This window comes from Harpia harpyja, chromosome 7, assembly GCF_026419915.1.
Source record: "Harpia harpyja isolate bHarHar1 chromosome 7, bHarHar1 primary haplotype, whole genome shotgun sequence".
NCBI lineage: Eukaryota > Metazoa > Chordata > Aves > Accipitriformes > Accipitridae > Harpia > Harpia harpyja.
The window spans coordinates 34435748-34457905 of record NC_068946.1 but is presented as its reverse complement, the minus strand read 5'-3'; the positions used below and the strand labels follow the sequence as shown (position 1 = coordinate 34457905).

Genomic DNA, 22158 nt, shown 5'->3' with positions numbered 1-22158 from the left:
CCTGACTTTGGGGTTAACTAAACACCAAGCTAACCACACAGGAGATTTTTTAGAACTGAGTAAATCCATCAGCAAATCTATGATGGACGTAGAGAGGACCCAGAACCCAGCCACGCTTACCTCCATCAGTTAGAAAAGGCAGGCAGTCCAAATGAGACCAGTGCCTGTACAGTCAGGCAAGGCTAAAGCCCTGACGAGTCTCCAGATGCACGGGGGCACCTAACACACATGCCATACTCCCTCCCCCAGCCCGCTGCTTTAGCAAGCTATCTTAGTAATAAAAAGACAATTGAAATTTAAGAACTAGTAAAAGCAACTGCATAAAAACACATCAGGAAGGAGAAAGTTTCACCAACGGCAGTGCCCAGGAGAAAAAAAAAAACGTCGAGTTGGAGGCTGCCCTCCTCGCCCTGCCCAGGGCCAATGCACACTACGCACCCCCAAAAGCGGCAGCCACGGCTGTTGCAGACACCGCATTGCTGCGGTTAATAAGCACACGTGAAAAAGTCCACACACAGGAAAACTTCTAAATAAAAGATGGCAAATGCAAACACAAATGACTGAGTACACCATGCAGGTTTGGGTATAACTGTTTAGTCTCTAATGAAACCCTTTCACATCCCTAACAGCTAGTCACACTACCTATTTTGGTGGTTACCTGAAATCACTAATTCGCTATTTTCATTTACTGCTTTCACGCAACAAAATATTGTTTTGTGAGTACTACAGGCTAACATGATTATTTACCAAATGAGAGAACTCATACTAAAATTTTCTTATTTTGCCAGAAATAAACTCTTCCACTCAGTATCTTTGGATCATTCATACAACAAACCCAATATATTCAACGACTCAAGGTATGTAACAAAAACCAACTGTAATGACCTGTTTTGACTTAAACCTAAAAAACATGAGGAATTTCCATTACTAAAGACTGAGAAAATACTAACAAAATACGTTACTTCCCAAAAATCCCTCATTTGGACCTTTATCCACAACAATCTTAAAACTGGATTTCACCTTTTCTCAAGTAGTAACTGGTGGTCAAGCAGAATTTTGACACCCCAGACAAACCAACATTCCTCTCCCGTCTTTCTAGAGACGGGCACCTGTGAGTTCCTAACCGCATGAAACGCTCATCATTGCTGCTGGCACTAGAGCAGGAGAGCTCCCGCGTGGTGACACGCTGCTGGACACAAGAGGAGACACTCCCGCCTGCATCCTTGCAAAACCATGTCACCGAGCGCACCTCCAGCTGAGCGTGGGTGGTCAATGCTTGAACGTCCAGAAGGTTCCTGCTCCTACCTCACTGACCCGCTCTCTTTATCAAAGACCACCCTCCCTCCAGCAAAAGCAACAGTGTGCACAAATGAAAGCTGAGCAGAGGGACCGCGGTTTGAGGAGGAAAATGACAGTTTAGAGAAGCACAGGGGAAGCAGAGGAGCAGGAGGAGACTGGAGGTCACCCTCGTGGCCCAGCACCGGTCGGGAAGGGAAACCAGCAGTAGGAGGAGGCAGGCCGAGGGACCTGGTCTCGGAGAGAGCACACACCCCACCCGGAGAGCCATAGGGATGGTGGCACACCGCCAAATTCTGCAACTTCTGACAGTCACTGGTACTGCTGCCTCATTGCTCGCTTCCCTTAGAAAGATGGGATTTCAAAGCTGCAAGAACAACAACAAAAGAAGTAAAAATAGAAGGTTCTCTCTCTCTTTTTTTTTGTATGAACAAACTTGAGGAAAAAGATTTAAGGAAAACAGCAGGAAGGTGGTGTCAGACGCTGGCAGAGACTGGTGCCTGTTGTTTGCACTTCTCTAGAAGAGAAAAACAAGTGAAAGGCTCGGAGAGAACAGCATGTTGCGATTTAACCAGGAGAACAAATCAGGTCAACTTTCAATCACACGACACAGGGGTGGGGGGGGTGGGGATATCACTATTAAGGTCATTTACTGGAAATTACTTTGTTGTTATAGCTTCAATATCTCATTCCCAAATTATGATATATGTTGCAAGTATAACAAATAGGGAGAAAAATACAAGAAATATAATATTAATATATAATCTAATACACAACCAGACTCTGCTTTTTTGTGAACTCTACATGTTTCTATTCTTCTGTTTAAAAGTGAACAGCAATATAAAAAGCTAAAACTCAAGATATGGCAAAACTAGCACAATTAATCCAGCAGCCAAATTTTGTATCATCTGCAGGCTTAACAAAATTATGTATTTGAAAAAATGAAACAAGTTTTTAAGTATGTAATAAGAGACAACAAGAATTTAGAACATTTCTATAAAAAGCAGCTGAAATTTTCGTGTAAGCTTAGCTTGTTTATAAGACTTCTGTGGGGGATGCAGGGTTGTAACAACAACATCGGTATTCCTAATGACTAAATAGACAGCTCATCAAGACTTCACACACACATTTTGTGTATATATGAAAGTGTGTACATGCATGATATATAAAATTGCCTCTTCCTTAATACTAACCACTTGGATGTTCTGGATGTGACAGCATGTATCAAGCAAGGGACTGAAAAAAAAAAAAAAATCTATGGATGCAGAATACCAAATACCATCTAAAAAGGAAGCAAAGACCATGATATTTGCCTTTCATAGTTTGAATGCTGGTGTTACCCCTCTTAGGTATTATTAGTATCACAATCATTTAATAATACAATTTAATTAGAAAGAGGTAATATGCAATCTGATTATGTAAGTAGAGGTAAATTAAATAGGCAATGAACTTCACAAAAAGCAATCATATTGAGGCAGTAACACGCACAGCAAAAAGTGCTTTTTGTATCTCATTTAAAAATTCTAAACCTGCATCTTCAGGAATTACTTCTACTCGTATCCTACAGTAACTTTAAATTATGAAAATCCCACTCCTCATAACGGCCTTTCATACTACTAAATAAAAAGGTACTGTAACACTAATTATTCCACTTCATTCAAAGTTAAAGCTAGTAGAAAACTTGCAAGATAGCCTTTTACCATAGTTCAGTACTGTGAATAAAACTACTGAAACTAAAATGCAACACCAATAAACAAAAAGTTTCTAAAACATGTATCAAAGACACAGCAACCACTCCCAAACAACAGCCAGCTCAAGGAGTAACTGCCTTGCAAAAGAAACAAAAGCCAAACAAAAAACCTAGTGACTAATACCAGTAAGGCTACTCTTAATAATCTCTAATCACCACTACCACAACTAAAACAAACAAAAATACTTTATGAAGATAATCACACCACCTAGACCACCACTCTTCTCACCTGGCTGGTGAAGGTAACACACCAGGGGGAAAAGAGCTGGCAAAGGGAAGTAGGACACTTTCCTGGATATGCCTTAGCAATAACAAAGGACTTTTAAAAGTAAAAGTTTCAAAAGTTGGGATACATCTTTTAATACAACTTTTAACAGAACTGTTAAAAACAGACCATTACCCATCAAGACTAAAAGAATTTGCCAATAAATTAAGACATCCAGCGTAATACCTGCAAAATGTTTTCCTACATAAACTAACATAATATTTGTGAAAGATAAAAACCCAAAGCTATTTCAAAGTTATTCTATTTTTCACCATACAAACAACATATTTCTTAAGACAACTGGTTTTGTTACAATCTTGTATGTGCAAATACAGTTGGTCTTTACAATAATATCACTGAGAAAAAAAAATAAAGCTTGCTGTAAGTTACCAGTGTCAACCAAAAAAAATTTGTCCTGTCTAAACAGATCAAATATATTTTATATTATAACTCTGTATATACTAACTTAAAAAGACAGGTTTCTACTGATGTTAAAGAGAATACTATTAGTAATGTGTGGATTTTATTTTCAATTGCTTTATAATGAAAATACCAACTTACTAAAGGACACTACTTCTCTCATCACTTTTACTAGGAATAAGCTAAGAAACAGCAAAGACCACAACCTCCCTAAGCACCAGAATAGCTAGAAAGAGGGTATTAGGGCACAAAAAAAAAGCATTGGCTGAAGTACAGCTGCAAAATTTAGGACAAGACTGTGGAACCTATGAGAACACAGCATTAACTAGAAAAAACAATACTTAAATACAGGTATGCAGTGTACAGGCCTGATTAGCCTAAGCCACAGGAGTGAAATAAAGAAGTATTAGAAATCCTACTTGTAGCATCATCTGAGTTTGTCTCCATAGAATCAAGAGGTCCAAGAGTTCAGTGGTAAAGAGAAATGGGAAACACCTCTGCTGTTAAAGCTGCATGATCCCAAGGGCATCAGAGACCCACCAAGTGAAGACCAGGATCTAAATTATATTCTTTCAGACTTACAGGAGTTATAAAAAGCAACTTAAATATTTACTTCTATATTTAACATTACTTTCCAATTTGTTGCCCTTACACATACGGTTCAGAGGTTCTACTTACCAAAAAAATAAAAATTTGCAATCCACCAGAAGCTACAGCTGCAGGACACAGTGCTTGAAGCATCTATATGCTTTGAGCTCAAGGTACAGTCATAAAATTAAATACCTAAAAGGTTGCGTGTGTATAACATCATACAATGGATTTTTCTAAAAGCTTCAAGATTTCCTGTTATTCCTCAAAAAAGGTACTTTATTCTTCCTTTTGTCTTATAGGTACAGCTGTATTAGAAGTCCACAGAAAGGGAATCCAGTACTTGCCCATCTCCAAGTAATTATAGTTGGGCTTCATTTCCTGTAAAAGGCACTCTGGAGTTTCTTACCACCATCCTCATCTCTTAAAATCTGAAGTGCAGAGTGCTTTTTTCTTAAGAATGTTATAAAGAAAGCATCACAGCCTTTTAAGTTTCCACCCACTCAACACTGTGCAGATATGATGAGGCAAGATACACTGCTTAATGCTCCTGCTGCCACCTCTCAGCAAGTAGAGGTGCTCCCAGGGAATACCAACCTTCTCCATGACATTCGGTTTCATGTAAAAGCTCCAGTAGATTAAGTTTCCCATTCCAAAGCAACCAGATCCCCATCACAATTGTATAATCATCCAACAACCCCTAGCTTTCCCTCTGAATCCTCAGAGGATGCTTGTCAGCCTCAGAGCCTCTCCAGCTAAAGCTAAAAAGGCCTTTTGAGCACAGGGTGGATAATTTTTCTTATTTGTGTATTTTAAAAATACACTCCAGCGTTAAACGATTAAGCTAAACTTGGAGCGATAAGAATCTATGGTGAGGTTTAAAGTTTATGATCTATTAAATTCATACAAGGGAAAAATACATTCAAACGTTATAAACTTTAATGCTCTGCTGGCAGCCAAACCATCACGTTGCTGGAAGCTGCCAGCCAGCCGCCCGAATAGGAGCTCTGAAGCACTTGACCGGCTTTCTCCAGCAACCGCTTCTGCCATTTTCATTTGTTCAACCACTTCAACAGTTGGTTCACTCGGAACTGCTAAAGAGCAAATGACAACTCAGAAAGCAGGAAAGCCTGGCTTTCTTTTCCAAATGATGAACGAGAAGGAACTGTGACTGGATTCGATCTATAAATTCCGAATCTCGCAAGGCACAGGGACCAGAAATAACTGACTCATTTCACAAACTACAGACAATTCTACTTAATCTGGTCTAAATGCAAAACACATTTGGATATATTTGTTTCTTCTTATGTATCTAGCACAATTAGGATTCATTTTATTTAGCTAATAAAGTTAGCTAAAAGCTGTCTAAAGCATGGGGAATTATGTTTCTTAAACATTAAGAATCTAAGCTGCATAACTACTTAAATAAATGCATATAGATGCATACCCTCCTGCCTAGCAAGAGGCATGATCAAATTAGACCAATTAGAATCAACTTTTCTTTAGGAAAAATAATTAAGCACAAATGCAAAATAAAATTAAAAACAATTATTTAATCAGGATTTCCTGCTCACTGATTTAAGTCATGATTAAAATTAGTAATATAATCACTCTGATTTCAGTCAATCCCTCCAGCATGGACCCACCCCTGAAGGCTCGCACAGCCCCAGCCTTCCCCCGCCAATCTTCAGCACGTCCAACCTCACTTAAGCCCTTCTGCTCCCCTCTTCTGGGACTAAGTTTGACTGAGGTCAATTAAAGCTTACAAGCATTCATGTTCCCACCACCTACTGCATCCTCCCTGGGACAGGCTAGTTGCCAGGACTTTTCTGCCGGCATATCCCCGCGCTCTGCTCAGGAACGAAAGAAAGCAGTAAGACCTCCAGAGAGAAGGTGCCTGGGAAGGAAGCAGACCCTTAGTTTCTATCCCAAACAGAGCATCTTAGTAAGGATGGAGCCAAGATGAAGGGAAATGTAGGATCCAAAATACCTTCCGATGCTCACTAACCCTTCTCTACTGCTACCAAACTCAACCCTTAAGTACAGAACATAAAGTGCAGTACTCATCCCTTGCTATCGTCAGCAACCAAGTTTTCCACTTGCAAGCCCACCTGAGAAACTGGGTTACATTATGGTGGCCAGCTTCCATTTAACCGCTCTCCAGCAATCACAGCTGGAGCACAGGCATTCTCAGCAGAAGCCCTGACCACTCCTTCCTCTACCCACCTTCACCTTCACTCAGAGCGATTTGGCAAACCAAATTTCCTTTTTCCTCCTCTACAGCTGAAACAGAAAACCAAAGAGAAAGAAGTTCATAAAGACAAAGTTTTTCTCCCCCCCCCCGGCTTGTGTGCTTTTATGTTTTAGGGGAACTACAGTTCAGGAAATACTCTACTGCATAAACACAACTTACTAACTTCAACATTTTCTTGTGTAAAAAAACTCAGCATGGGGACAAGAAATTTACTATCTGGATTGGGAGCAAGTACTACTTCAAAACACAACCTTGTATCAAGAACACTGAAAGCATAAAGGATTATTTAAGCCTGTCATATTTCCATGATATCCATTCTTCAGGTAGAAAAATTCTATAGACCTAACTTTGACCGTGATGCACATATATACAGTAGCCTTTCTCAGGAATCCCAACAGTATTTTGCCGTCATTTAGGATTACCAGGCTCTACGAAAATCCAAAGAAATGCCAAGAGTAATTGCAGATCAGAGTTATTACTAATAAGCAAGTTTACTTCAGCTTGCTGAAGAAAAGAACTTTACTTGTGGAAAGAAAAAGCAAAGAAGGAAAAAACATACAGGGAAAAAAAGAATGAGAGAAATAACAAGCTTTTTATTTGAATGGAGATAATAAATAAATACAGCCTGTCCTTAAAGATATTGATTCTCTCTCCATTTGAAATGGAATAGGTTAATGGGAAATTCCATTCCAGGCAAGTTAAAACAGAATTAAAACAAAACAATCACCCAAGTACTTTGCTCACCAAGTAATTTGCTCTATTCTCTGCAGCACTTGCCTTTTCGAAAACCAGATTCAAACAAGGGCCCATATTAAAAAAAAAAAAGGTCATCTTTTCCCATTTCTCATTTGGGCACGCTATAAAATCTCGTAAGAATTTGGCATAAGCATCAGCTCACTACGAGAAACACATGTGCGGCAAAACCAGCAATAATATCACAAGCTAGAATCTGTGCATATCAGTAGAAAACATAAAGTCTTACACAACACCTGCTCATGCTACAGCCAGCCTAAATAATCTTTTATGATTGCTGTGCTCATCCTAAGTAAAAATATATCATTATCTTTAAATGCTAAGCGTTCCCATTCTTCTCTGCTCCCACATAAACCGGCCAAATCCATAAAATTCTCAGTCTGCAGCTGAATGATAAAAACCAACAAACTTACTGAGAACTTATTGGTTAAGTAAATAAAGCAGCTGAGTTTTCAGACTACAAGCAAACAACAGAAAACAACAACCCTGGAAGTTTTAGTAAGATCAGATAGCTTCATGTTCATGGACTAATATACTGTATGTAGCATATGTGACACAACCTGGCATCCAGAAACATTTTATAGACTGGAAACTTAAGGAGGAAATAAACTGTACCTTTATGCTCAGATGGACAACTACCATCACATTTCAGGTAACAAAAAATACAAATACTATACATTTATCAAACTGGAAAAAAAAAAGTCACCAACAAAATTTGCTATGCCTACAACATCAGTTCTTCAAAGAGTGTCACATACATGTCATGAGTTTGTTTACTGTTTTGTCATCATATGTTAATTTGGGCTCAAATTTGAAAACTGAAGTTCACGTTCCTGTCGTGGTAACTAGAAGTTGTATTTGGCATTCTGTTTTGGCTTTTAGTAAAGTGTTCAAAGCCAACTGCATGCACAAAAAATAACTTGCAAAGCATCATGGTTGACTACCAGACGCTGTGGCACTGCCTCCAACCTCAAAAGAGAAGCTATTCCAAGACACTCAAGTGTATCTCCCAAAAATCTCTTCTGTCTCTCTGCCTTGTCAGCAATGGCCTGAACATCCCCCATTTACAAAACAGCACTTTCCAGCTATGCGCTTGGCTCTTTTTAGTCACACACATAAAACAGTCAAAAGTCAAGAAACTTCAAACATGAAGTTGCGTGATTGCAATTATGTGAGCTGTGGCACAAGATTTAGCCACACAATCACACGCTGTATGTAAAATAACACTGCATAAGAGTCCTCCTAAATTCCTTATAGTATCTACTGCAGGGCTTTTGACTAAGTGACCACATATCCCACGCATAAGTTATTGGCATATAAAACAATTGACAGAACTACAGACATTTATGAGCTATACTGAAATGCAAACAAGAGACGGTTCTGGTACAATAAAAGTGTACAGATGCAATTGTATTCAAGTCCACCCCAGTCCTTTCATTTTAAAACCTTAAAACATAAATTCAAATCCATGCAGCTAAGCCACGATGCCCCTGTAAGTCAAGATATAGAAGATAACATCCAATGAAAAATGTTGCTGCAATGTTGTAGTGCATTTCAAAAAAGATTATTTTCTTTAATTTCACCTGTATTTTCTAAGTAGTCCCTTTTTGATACTGACAAGGCATTGCATTTTTTAAAAAAGTAACTTTGTGCAATAGTTGTATATGCCAGAGGTCTTCTTTTTGCCTTCTCCATATTAAAGCTTCAGAGAATATTTTTAGGACTTCCTAAATCAGGGTGCTGGGATTTCTGTTCTTAAAGGTTCTGGTTTATTAAAAGCCCATACGAGAGATGTGGGCTCATGCCAAACTTTCACAGTGAATCACAGGTAAGGTCGGATAAACCACAGCACATGTGGTGCACTCAGCAAAGGCCTGCGCATCTCAAGGCAACACGTGCATAACTGTCACAGAAGCCAACCAACCAAAGGGATCTGAATCCACAAACGAGAAGGCCAGCCCAGGCCACAAGCTCAGCCCAAGCACCGAACACACCGTATCTGGAAATATTACCCACTCAAAATCAGCACAGGCATTAGCAGCGATGCAGGTCTGATCCAGTGTGAGCCAGCAGCCTGGTGCACCGCTCCAAAGCTCACAGCCTCTGTTAACATCACAAGGTATCACAAGTTCAGAATCGATGAGAGCACAAACTCCTATAAATACACTGCACTGCAAACATGGTACACTTATTAGTTTGATCTGACGTGATTCTTTTGCATACATAAGCAATGTCTATGAACATACTGACATGTTTATATTTCAGGGCCTATTGCTGTCAGGCAAGATAATTCATTGTAAAATGCACGTACATAAAGTAAGGTGTGCTGATAAGATCCCACGAGCATGAATGCAAAATATAAACCCAAGCATGGCTGGCAGCTTATGCTGGTTTTCCAACAGAACTACCCAGTGAGGACACATGATTATCACGGCCTAGGAGCACTGTGCAAATACAGTACATTATGGTACCAAGCAAACACCAGGGTTTTGATTACTCTGTAACCCCTGAATCTGTATTAGAGGATGTAAATTACAGTACCCAGAAAAATCCAACAGCATGAGTTGCAAGTAAGAAAAAAGTAAAAAGCAGCAGCATCATCACATTAAAAATTTCACAAAAATGTTTTTCCTTGTCTAAATAGAGGCACTCAAGGAACACCATTTTTCTTTAAAATAAATAGATACACAAGTTGTGCTGCAATAATCATTTCAGGCTTGCATGCCAGGTATCTGAAATACATCCAAAAATACCTCACGTATACACTCTACGTGAATATTATATGCACACATATTCATAACAAGTGTTGCAACATTGAAGAAACCTACTGTCAATAAACTTAAACTACATATTTGACCGGTGGTTGTCGTTTTTTCTGAGAGCTTTGGTTTCCCAGAGAAGACGAGCACAAAATGCCTGCCACTTTACTCAGCATCTTTAACATATACCATAATTCCTTTCCAGGTATTTTCTAGAGCATTTCATGTCAATCTACCTGCAGGAGCGTGTGCAAAAGTGACATGGAGTGATACAAGTCTGACAACTACTGGCGTGGAAAATGGAGAAACACGGACTGCGTTATACGTTTTCCGGATGTCGAATTCCTGTTACCAAGTCCTTACATCGCTTATCAACCAAAAAAAAAAAAAAAAAAAAAAAAAAAAAAGGCAAGCAAGCAGCTACAGGAAGACCTGAAAAACAAAGACTCCCCATTTTCACTATTATTTCTATTTTAAGTCAGCAAGTTTCCTGCTTGGGCGATGACGTTTTGCAGGCGCTACAAGAAATGCTACATGGTATTCATTAAACTGGGGCAAATCAAGTAAAATTATACAACTGCTCGGTATGCAAGTATCCGTGTATAAAAGTTCTCCTCCGCCACTAACCGGCATTCAGCAAGTAGTTATTTTAGCTAAAAGCACCGAGCAATTCACCAGCTGTATAACTGCTACATCTTGTGGCAACACACTTCAGCGCAAGGAGGAAAAGCAGACAATACCCGAAAGGGAATAGCGAAGGGACTTGTTTGCTCATAACCTTCATACAGATATTCCCCGCAAACACCCACAACACCCTGCTGTCGCTGTCGGTGTAACACAAGAGGGGAGGAGCAGGGGAGGGAGGAGAAAAATATTATCATCTAAGGCGTGATGGAGGACAGGAGAAAGTTGCAGTCATTCCGTGGTGGCCGTAAGGCGCCCTGTCACTTCTGGCCGTAAAGCCGGCCGCCCCCGAGGGCGCCTTCCTCACGGGGACGAGCCCTCCGGTGTCGGCCCCTCTCTCCTCCCCACCTCCATGATGCCAAAAGTGCCCGACTCCCTCCATCCAGCAACAACGGCCGCATCCTCCGGCGCAGCACTTTTACTTTGCCGCTGGCGGAGGGGAACCGATTTCAGGGAGGACGCGGCGAGCGGCCGCCCGACGAGAGCCGCCGCGGGAGGAGACGCGAGCGGCGGCGGACGGACGGACGGACGGACGGCCCGGGAGCGGAGGGAGCGCGGCCGATCCCCTCTCCGCGGCCCGGCGGCAGAGGGGGAACAACGAGGCGCCGCCGCGCTAACGAGCGGCGGCGGGAGGCGCGGGCGGGGGCGGCGGGGCCCCGCTGGCCCAGCGCCCGAGGCTCCCCTCGCCACCATCGGGCCCAGCGCTGACCCCGCGCCGCCGCCGCCGCCGGGGGCACCAGCCTCTCCCGCCGCCGCTCCCCGCCAGCCCGGGACCGGCCTCCGGCGGCGGCTGCCGGGCCCCTCCCCGAGGGCCGGGCCCCCCGCGCAGCCCCGCGGCGCGCTGGTTACCTTCCTTGGGCGGCTTGCCGGGCGGCGCGCCGTGGAGCTGGGAGGCCGCCGCCGCGGAGCAGCCCTGCAGGCTCGGTGGGGACGTGGAGAGCCGGGACCAAGATGGCGGCCCCTCCAAACTTCCACTGCTACTTTGGACACTCATCAAGCTACTTTCCTGGAGCCCGGCAGCCGCCGGGGGCGGCGGGGGAGGCGGCGCGGCGGGGGGACACCCAGCGCCGCGCTCATGGCCGGGGGGCCGGCCCGACACCGGCGCGGGGAGGCCGCCGGCGGGGAGCGGGCTCCGGAGGCAGGCGGGGCGCGGGAGAGACGGGGCGCTGGGCCAGCGCAACCTGCCCGCACCTCTGCACTGCGTCGCCGCGGCCGCCGCCGCCGAGCAGCCGCCTGTGTCTGAGGCTAACCTTCCCCGCCGCCACCGCCGCTGCCGCCGGGGAGGGGAGGGGAGGGCGCAGGCGGGGAGGGGTCATGCGCAAACACGATCGTGAGCCGAGCGAGCGCCGCGCTTCGCCGGCGCCCAGCCGAGCCCAGCCGCGCCGTAGCCGCCCAGGGGCGGCGGGCGGGGAGCGGCGGCCCCCCCCCCCCCGCCCGCGCACGCACCTGCCCCGCGGCCCCGCCGCGGCGCGGCCAGAGCGCGCCGGCCGGCTCGCCCCTCCGTGGCCGCTCCCGGCCCCTGCCCTGGGCCGGCCCGCAGCCGCCCGCCGGCTGCCCCCCCCCCCCCCCGCACGCCCGTCCCGCGACGGGGACCTGCCTCCCCCGCCTCGGCGCACACCTTCCGCGCCGCGGGCAGCGCTCCGCCGGCCGCCGCGGCGGGGCCGGAGGTGGCTTCCCCGAGACCGCGGCGCTTCCCTCCGTCCAGGTCTCCTGGGCGGCGGGGCCCGCCCGCGCCGGAGCCCCCGCGCCCCGCCACCACGGCCATGGTGGCGGGCGGGGGCGGGAGCGGAGCCCAGCCCGTACGCGCCGCTGCCGGGGCCGGGGCCGCGCCACCCGGCACCACCCCGGCGCGGGACCGCGCGGGGAGAGCCCAGCCCGCTGCTGCGGTGAGTACGGGCAGTAACAGCGGGGCTGAAGGGGGCACTCCCCAGCGCAGTGTAGGCGAACGGGTGTCCTGCAGCTCTTCCTCCGGGGACTGACACGGGTCTGCCGGGTTTCAAGTGTTTTTCTTTTCCCAAACAGGACGGTGTGGTGGTTGAGACGCGGCGGGACCTGGGAGAAGCTGCCGTCGTGAGAGAGAAGGTGTTGCTCGCCGGCCGTAACCTGCCTCGCTGCAAAGCGGCCGCTCCCACCACACGAGCCGAAGGAACTCGGGCAGGAGCCACGTGCCAGGCCCCACCACCTCTCACCTGCCTCACCCAACAAACAAGCTGAGGCTCCCAGCTGGGCACCAACCCTGACCTGTTTATCTTTCAAAACGTACCACTCCACCTTGAGTTAGACTGAAGTGCCGACAAAACAGAATTTAAACCCAATTTTCAGTTTTTCTTTCCTTAAAACTAACATAGTCTTCACTGAGAGTGTGCGATACATGACAAAGTCAGTTCTGGCATGAAGCCTTTTAATTTATGAGTGCAACTTGGGTATGACAGTGACTTTGATTACTTACAAAAATATCACGGTTTGCAGATATGTTGCATTCTGCATATATAAAAAAGTATATTCATCAGGCAGGCACGGCACTCATTTTGTGGTTGCTGTGTGGAGACATCCTGGCTATCTACTAACCTACTTTCCCCTGTATTTGAGAATGGCAGGAATAGATTACTAATGTTGGGTTGCAGATCTGTGCACAACACAGCTATTACCAATTCTGTCTCTTCTTTTTAAAGTGACATCTGTCAAATTATCTAAGATCTTCACCTCCTACAAATATACAGCATAGCTCCAAGTTTCTTAGCAATTCGGTATTAACTCAAAGTAAAAGTTAGTATGTTTACTTGCTAAATAAGTCTGTTCCAGGATGTATATTTAGTAACAGCTATATGTTTTTCTGGCAGAGAGAAGTGATATGATACTTCAACCAAGACTTAATTGTTTTTAAGGACTTGATCCTAGAGAAGACTTCTCAGGCTTTACCTAAGCAAATTACACCAGGAAATTGCTAGTACTTAGGCATGAAGTAAAACAGTGCTAGTTCACTCGTGACTGCAATATTAATATTTAGCAGCTGGCATAGAAACTTCTTGGAAGGTTAAAAACAAAACATACTCGTAATCCCACAATCCATATGATAGCGTAAGTGAACACGCACCTCATTTCCTGATGAGTATATCCTGCTGCAGCATGCTGCTTTTAAAATCTGCCAAGTGAGAAGCAGCAAGTTTAAGAAATTCAGTCTCTTTGTTTATACTCATTTGCATCCATTTAATACAAACCCCTGCTACCCTTACAAAAACATACATAAACAAGCATTCTTTCTGCCACTTTTGCTTACAAACTGTTGCCTACAAGTCATTCCACTGATATGGTTGGGACTCCTTTTTTAAAGCATCAGTCACTTTGACTAGGGGAACAGGATATGAAGAAGATCCCATTCATTAGTTCTTCTATCAGACATGCAGTTCATATGTTACAAAAACGCCGAGATGTCTTTTAAACTGTCATAAATTAACACTATGAAAAATAATCAGATCTTTGCAATATCTCATCGTGTTAGAAGGCACCTCACTAAGGGACCAGGAGTGAGTGGGCATGTACTGCAGGATTCCCCACCAGAGCACTCATTAAACACAGCCCCTGCTGCTTGGCAGAAATAGGTACCTGCTGCAAAATACAGGTTGGGGTCTACTTTTCGTAATATAGCAGAGCTATATCTCTTGGTTTTGTGAGCTGTTGATGTAGATTGAAAGCGGAGTGTGAATTACATAGATCATCTCCAGATGAGACAATCTATATAACTTGAAAAATAAATGGAGCTGGTATATTTCCCATCTAGTTCATAGAAAACCTACTTTCTTAATGTGTTAGAGCTGACACTGATTTTAAGGTATCCCTTTATCTGTAAAGCCACAATTGCCTCAGTGTTACCAGTTTAATAGTATCACAGCAGGAGAGAACATCTTCATTAATACCTTTTAGAAATTTCCAAACATATTCTGAAAGACTTACCTTATTACATAGCATCATAAATGTACATAATGCTTTTCCTTGAATGCCCTGCCTTCATTTCACAATAAAACTTTATGTTCCAGCGGCCAGATGGATAACTTCTTTCTCACGGTGGTGAGCAGTCAGCTCAGTGTCACCCACCCAAAATGTTAAAAAACTAAATCCAACTCAAACAGTACTGAATAAGTATTACTCATTCTTTTTAATAAATACAATAAATATTAGATCTTTTTCTTTGCCTTCTAGTTTTCAGGAGCAGAATAGTCTGTATCAAAGTTTCCTATGTAAACACTGCACATCATCAACATCAGGCATAACTTGAGGTAGTAGATATGGGGAAATCCCCTTTCAGTGGGATTGCACTGGATAATAATAAGAAGGTGCCACATACCTACCTACAAGGGAAAGCTTAACTACAGGCGAAGCCCAAGAAAGCTCATTTAGTTTAGCTAACTGCTAAGGAAGAGGACCTCAAAATTCAGAAGAGAGAGGAGTGAAATGCCTATGTGCTATTTTTCTCATGAGGATGTGTCAAATGGAAGTTAGCAAGGTTTATCACAGTAGTAACCCTCAAATCAAGGACACATGAAAAACAGAAAAGCATTATGAAATTTCATTATTCCAAAGATAAAAAAGCCAATCAACAAAAATCCTGAAAAACGTTAAAATTGTGAGAGCTTTCAACTTTGCCACTGGAATTATTTGTGCAAGAAACTTTTATCACAGTAAGTTCACAATCTACCCCTAAATCTTTAGAAAAGTAAGAGAAGTTCACTGGCAGATACCAAAGAAAAGGGCTTAAAGAAAATAACTGATGGGCTGCTTAGTGAAAATAAGGAGAATTACAGGAGACATCTGCATTGCATCTATAAAGATAACCGTGCACTCAGGTCAAATGTCAATTTCAAAACTTTTACATACATCCTTTACAGAACAAAGAGACATCATTTCAAACGTTACATGTGGTAAAATCCAGAGTTCATCCCAGACGTTCTTGAGGAAGAATGATTGTGGGACTAATTACAGAGAGATTATAGTTTCTTCCCTATTCTGAGACCTTCACCTTCACTGCTCACAGGCAGCAAATACATTTTGGTGTCCTCATGAAAAATATGTACTCTATTATCAAATAATACATGTTCTTAATAACCGGGTATGTCTTATCTCTCTTTTTCCCACCAAAATCAATCTGATATTTGCTGACTTAGGTTTCATGCAGGCAGCAGATGCTGCAATACCTGGGAGTAGTGACTGATCGGGTCAGGTAACCGATTATATGAATAATGTGTGTTTACATATAGGTTCTAAATAAGACCATTTTTTAATTATGTCAATAATTAGCAGGAAGGCCTCAAATTCATGGTACAATCAGAAGAAGCAGAGATGGAAGAGGAACTTGATTTAGTAGCCTTGTACTTCCAGGAATGAAAGTCAAGAGTTTCCAGAATTATGATAAATGACAACATTCCTGGAAAAGTATTAAACTATATGCTTCCAAACTTAAATCAGTCTCTATCAGCTAGAGATCAGGAAAATGTCAGGAATCAGAGATCATTATTGTCTTTACTTCAGATGCTTTTGGTATCTATTTCCTTCAGCTGCTTCTTTTGATTAAGAGTTCTAAAATACGCCCCACAAGGGCATTACATCTCTTCTTTTTACCTTTTCATACATTTAATCAGAAATATTTAATATATAGCCTTCTTCCATCTTCTTGGACTTGGAGCAAGTTACCTTCTTCAACAGACAGTAGAGCAACGCAGCCTTGTTTCTATCCTTTTCTCAAACAAGCCATTCTCTTCTGTAAGCAATATTCAAGTCCTTTGATTTAGCCCATCAATTATTTGCAATGCCAGTGAAACTGAGGTTTTGTTTGTTAAAAAGGCTTCAAATTCTTTGTTAGTTCCCTGTCATGCTAGCACTTTGGATAATAGGCCTGTAGCAGTATTTTCTTAAAGCATAACCTATTACAGTATGCCACACAGTATATTTGCTGGTATATTTGCCAAAATATATGAATTTTATACATAGATACTTGTACACACATGTACACATGCACTCATCTACCCCATATATAGAAGGACATACACACGCCCTAAACTATGCCAACACCAGCAGCCAATCTGATTTAACCATCATAGTAGAAAAAAATTCTTGTAACTTAATAGACATACTGGTACAGCAGCTTGAGTAGAAAACGCCCAAATAATTTCATCATCAAAATGATGTATTTATGACATTTCTAGGTTAGATGGAATGTAGTATGCTGGGAAAACACAACTTGGGAGAAGAAAATATTGATTTCTGTCTTGGTGAATGCTTGGAAGTTTGTAGCTCAAACACTCTGTCCTTCCTTCTCCTTACACAGCTGAGCACATGTATGGACCCTCCCTGTATCAGACCAATGTGCTCCTGGCCAGTCTGGGCTGGAATGACAACTAGAATCTTCCAGTCTGCGTCCTGTAGCTCAGAAGATTCAAAATGCAGTTTTGGCATGAGTACAAAGTAAAATGCCAAGTGACTGTCACAGCAAGTGCATTGCTGTGATAGAACACCATCTCAGATTGTAACAGCTTCTGCACCTGATTCTCACATAGAATTTCTATTTATGAGCAAATAGGAATGTTGCAATTGTACTAACATCAATTTTCAAGTTTAGTTAAAGTTTCCTAAAACTGATTTAGACCAATAATATTTTTATAGGAAAAAGTTATTTAGATCTTGATTAAATCAATTTTGAGGCTCACTGAATTAGAGCTGTCTCCCTGAGCCATATACTACACTGCATGCTTTATAATTTTTTTAATATAGCACTTGCTAGCAACTCTGAGTTGCAAGGTAACAAAAACATACATAAATAATATACTAGCAAAAATATCTTCCCTAAATATACTAGCATATCAAGATGCAAAGAAGCCAAAAATGAAAAAAAAATGGTATCACATTAAGCCTACATTCGAGAAAGACACAAACACCATGTAAGCACAGATCTATTTTTATCATCCATGTAATCGTCATAAACTGCATTTATCATACCTTTGATATCATCACCATCAGTCAGATCCAGTGATCCACCTCTGCTATGATTATTTGTACTCCACATCTCTAAGAAGCCTGCAAACAGCTTCCCTTCAAACCAAACACAAAAATTAAACAGTGGGGGTTTTTTACCATAAAAATGTTCCTCTTGACTCCAGTCTCCCTGCTCTATCTACTAAGATTATTAGCTACATTCCAGTCAGAATCAAGGACAGTTTTACAATCCCTTCTTGTGTATGTCATTTTAATTAAAAATAATTTGGTTTTAAATGTTCCCTGGTGAAGAAATTAAAAACCCCATCCTGATGGATGCTACACTCACTTTCTTTTTCCCTACCTGTCTGTTTTCATTTTATTCTATTGCTTTTCTTCCCGTGTCCCTTGCAATCTGCTTGTCTGCTATTCCCTGCAATTTTTTCCTACACTCAGACTACTCCTTTTATAACGCTGCTCTCAGGTAAACAGGCCCTTCATATCTGTCAGGCTTCCTCTCCATCTCTTTTTAAGCTCATGCTTTTCCACACATCTTTCATACTTCTGTCTCACTCTTTACACCTTATATCTTCATTCCTGAAGTATCTGTCTTGCCTGGAGCTTATTTTGTTGCCTTTGATTTTAAGCCATTAGAGACGGACAGTGTTTGCAGAGAGCCATGTCTGTATATGGTTTCTAATAGCAATGAGGCATGTCTTGATGCTTTTTTCAGGCAAAAGTCATACCAATTTAGGGTTGTTGGCTTTTTTGTCATTGAATAAGGCCTTCAAATTTTGGCCAAATAATATCAACAATAAGCCTGATAGATGATGAAATATTAGATATTAAAATGACAGTATTATAATACACAGATTCCCCACCTCTGTTCCCTTCCAGCTCCAGATGAGCTGGCTGGTCTGCTGCCTCACTCTGCAATGCCCCCTGTGCTGGGAATAGGGGAGCTGCTTTGCTCCATCTGATCGTGACACCCACCTAGTCCAGTGTCCTGTCCGCGGTTCTGTCCAGACATGTCATATTCCTCCAAGAAAAAGATAACAGCCCTATAGTCAGCAGATTGGGACAACCTTTCCTTCTCACCCACCACCCCTACACAGACACACACACAAGGTCCTGGTACAGGAGACAAGCTGCCCAGCACATTCCTGAAGGGTACTGAGAACAACTACTTGTGATTTCAGACAGTTGAGGAGATAAGAGAGGAAAGGCTGTTTTGCATATTATTTAGCTTATCAGTTAATACTTCCTGATTAAGACAAAGGTGGAAGGTATACATATAAAACTAATCACAAAACAATAAAATTAATGATGCCAAAGAAAGCATGGAGTGGCAGAAAGAGAATGGGCTTCCAAAAGCAGATTTTGGTTGGCTTAGGGAATGAATGGGTGGGTAGATCTTTTGGAAGAAATTCAGAAGGAAATGGGAGCATAGGAGAGCTGACAGTTACTGAAAGAAGTGTATTAAAGGCACAACAGCAGACTACCCTGATGCAAAGAAAGCACTGAAAGAGAGCAGCAAGGCTTCATGAGGAACTATTTGATTAACTAAAAACCAAGAAGGAATCACACAAAAAAGTGGAAACAATAACAAATGACTAAAAATGAGTTTAAAAGAACAGCACGCTTACATGGGGAACAAATCAGGAAGGCTAAGAGGCAAAATGAGTTAAGCTAGGAAAGGACCTAAAAGCCAATAAAAGGTTACACATACACACACAAAGTAAGGGAGACAAAGAAAGGTTCAAATCCAATATCTAACAAGAAAGATAGCAAATAATGTGACATGGAGAAGACTAAAACATTCAATGCTCTTTTTTTCCTAATGTGTCTACAAAAATCTTAGCATCAGATATGCAAAGCAATTAATTTTAACAAAGGTCCAAGAAGCACAGACCAAAAAAGAGAGGGAATGGGTTAAGTGATATTAAGACATGCCAGTTTCCAGTCCTGCTGGCTTAAAAGTGTAGTTCAGAAAGCAGTGAATATAGCCTGCCTCCCTGTAGCCTTGTGTCTCCTGTTTGGATTAGCCCAGAGCGAAAGCTCTGACTGAAATTTATGGCTGGAATATTCATAATGTTCTTCTGTGAGTTTTCCAATGCCTGATATCATGGTTTAATTTACACTGAATTCCTTGTTGCCATGGAGGACTCTCTATTTACCTGCTCGTTTTAACAAAAACTGTAGAAATGTGGTACCTTTGAGACCATGACTGCTCGGTCCAGTTCGGTTGGAAAGTGAGCAACAAGTTCAAAAGGCATGGTGTGGTCTGACTGGTCATACAGTGTGATCATATAAACTGTGTTTCCATAGGAAAATGTGCTAAAAGTTACACTGGAGCACTTAAAAAGATAAAATAATCTCTGCATGATGATTCTGTTGTTTGGGTTTTTTTGTGGTTTGGGGTTGGGTTGGGTTTTTTTTGAGACTGTGGAGTACAAGGGAGGTCCTAGAAGACTAGAAAGGATAAAAATACTGCCTGTCTTAGGTATTAGAGTTCAATTGACCTACGTTCCATAAATACTTCATCCATCTTTGAGGGATACTATCATAGGTTATTAGGCAGTTAGTGTATAGGCATGAAGATAAAAATATGATAGAAAACAATTCAGCAATAAGATGTTAAAATGTAATCTTAGGATCATAATTGTGTTAAATCTCTCTGATTTCCTTCTTAGAAAGGGCAACAGGCCTATTGAATAAGAAGGAAGTAGTAAATGTGATATCCGTGCTTTAACAAAGCTTTTAGTTGGGTCCTCTCTAATTTTGTCTGCAATACAAAAAATGGTGTAGATGAAATTAAGTAACAGTTGACACACAAGTAGTTAAATATTTCTCCCAAACAGTATTTATCAACTGTTTCCTGACAAAGCAGGATGGCACTGCAGTAACATCCTTCAGGGATTTCTCATCCATCCTATTCCATTCCATTTTTCGTTGAACAGCTTGGATAATAGAACAGGGAGTAAACTTCTAAAATTTGCAAAAAATCTGGAAGGGGGTTGCAAACACACAGGAAAACATATCAGAATTCAAAATATCTAGATAACGTGAGAAACAGTATAACTGCAACAAGCTCATGTTATATAGAAAGAAACTAAGTACCACCCATGACAAAAATAAAACAGAGTATATCAATATAATATGATGACACTTTAACAAGGCAACAGGATTGCAGAAAAGGATAGGAGGGTTCAAGTGGATTTCAAACTAAATATGAGTCAACAACACGATGATGTTGCAGAAGGGCATTTCTCATTCCAGGATGTATTAGGAAGTGTGCAGTATGTGAGATGCAGGACCTAATTATTTTGCAATCTTCAGTGCCGCTGAGGCCTCAGCTGCAGCATTCTGTGCAATTTTGGGCAATGCACTCCAGTAACAATTTCAACAATTTGGATGGACTTGAAATGAAATCAACAAGAATGATAAGTTATTTTGAAAATATGACTTACAAGGAAAGGTTGAAGGAATGGGGCTTGGCTTCCTCAGAAAAAGATGATGGGGGAAAACGCATATTTTAAAAGGCAGCACACAGAAAGCCATGATCAACTGTTCTTGTACCCACCTAAATTATAACGAGTAATGGTTTAATTTGCAGCAAAGAGGAGTAGACTAGATGAAGAAAAAAAAAATGAAACAACAACAAAAAAATCCTTTCAACTTAAAGTCTGGATTAGATGGAATAGGTTTATGGAGGTTGTGGAATCCCCTTCATTTGTGGTTTTTAACAGCAGCCTACACAAACATCTGTCAGGGATGACCTAGTTACCCATTTCCTGCCTCAGAACAGGGATGGACTGGATGACCTTTTAAGGTCTTTTTCTGCCCCTCTCCTTTTTTTTTTTCCTGTAATGATTTCAGTACTAGAGAACCTGTTTCCTTTAACTTGGCTGCTATAGTTTATGCAGTACAACTGTTGTAGGAAGCCAAGGCCTTAGTAAAATAAAATAAACCTCCATATAAAATAAGAAGTAATTCAGAAAATGAAAAAATAAAGAACACTAACTTTAGCAATTTTTAAACAACAACAAGAAAAAGAAACAGATAAATAAACCCCACATTTTTATAATGGCAAATGCTATTAACGTTTTTTTAGCCAGCTTGCACATACATATCTTTGCAAAAGCTTCATTCAATACTCACTATATTCTGTTAATAATTATGATAGAGTTGACTGTCATATGGAATGATATGATCAACCACATAGCAAAAATTTTAGTGCTGTGTTAAATTTAACTAAAAAAAATATTATTTTTGATTAATTACATTATTTCTTAAAATACAGTTCTATTGTCCAAAACAGCCATTTTATAACCATTAAGATGTCAAATTGAGATTTTATGTTCTTTTAAAATAACCAGGGTAGTAAAAGGTATTTTGATTTTAATTCTTAATTTTAATCTGGGTT

At 41.8% G+C, this 22158-nt stretch overlaps 1 protein-coding gene and 2 long non-coding RNA genes across 4 annotated transcripts in view; 1 reads left to right on the top strand and 2 right to left on the bottom strand.

The window, feature by feature from the left end:
• Positions 1–12524, bottom strand: part of TLK1 (tousled like kinase 1) — a 72035-nt gene extending 59511 nt beyond the window's left edge. The window contains exon 1 of one of the 2 annotated variants that reach the window (XM_052791581.1): positions 12388–12524. Coding sequence is in view for 1 of the 2 variants with exons in the window: in XM_052791580.1 (XP_052647540.1) it covers positions 11619–11763 (145 nt within the window). In the remaining variant the exon portion in view is untranslated. Of the gene's footprint in view, positions 1–11618; positions 12196–12387 lie in introns of those variants that run through there. The other variant, XM_052791580.1, reaches the window with a different exon arrangement.
• Positions 12525–12542: 18 nt separating this feature from the next.
• LOC128143825 (uncharacterized) lies at positions 12543–14951 on the top strand. The gene is made up of 2 exons (XR_008235891.1): positions 12543–12659; positions 12792–14951. It is a non-coding gene; the product is annotated as an uncharacterized LOC128143825 (long non-coding RNA).
• Positions 14952–15882: 931 nt separating this feature from the next.
• LOC128143826 (uncharacterized) lies at positions 15883–18772 on the bottom strand. The gene is made up of 3 exons (XR_008235892.1): positions 18726–18772; positions 17757–17849; positions 15883–16521 (listed from the first exon to the last, which is right to left on the bottom strand). It is a non-coding gene; the product is annotated as an uncharacterized LOC128143826 (long non-coding RNA).
• Positions 18773–22158: the final 3386 nt, after the last annotated feature.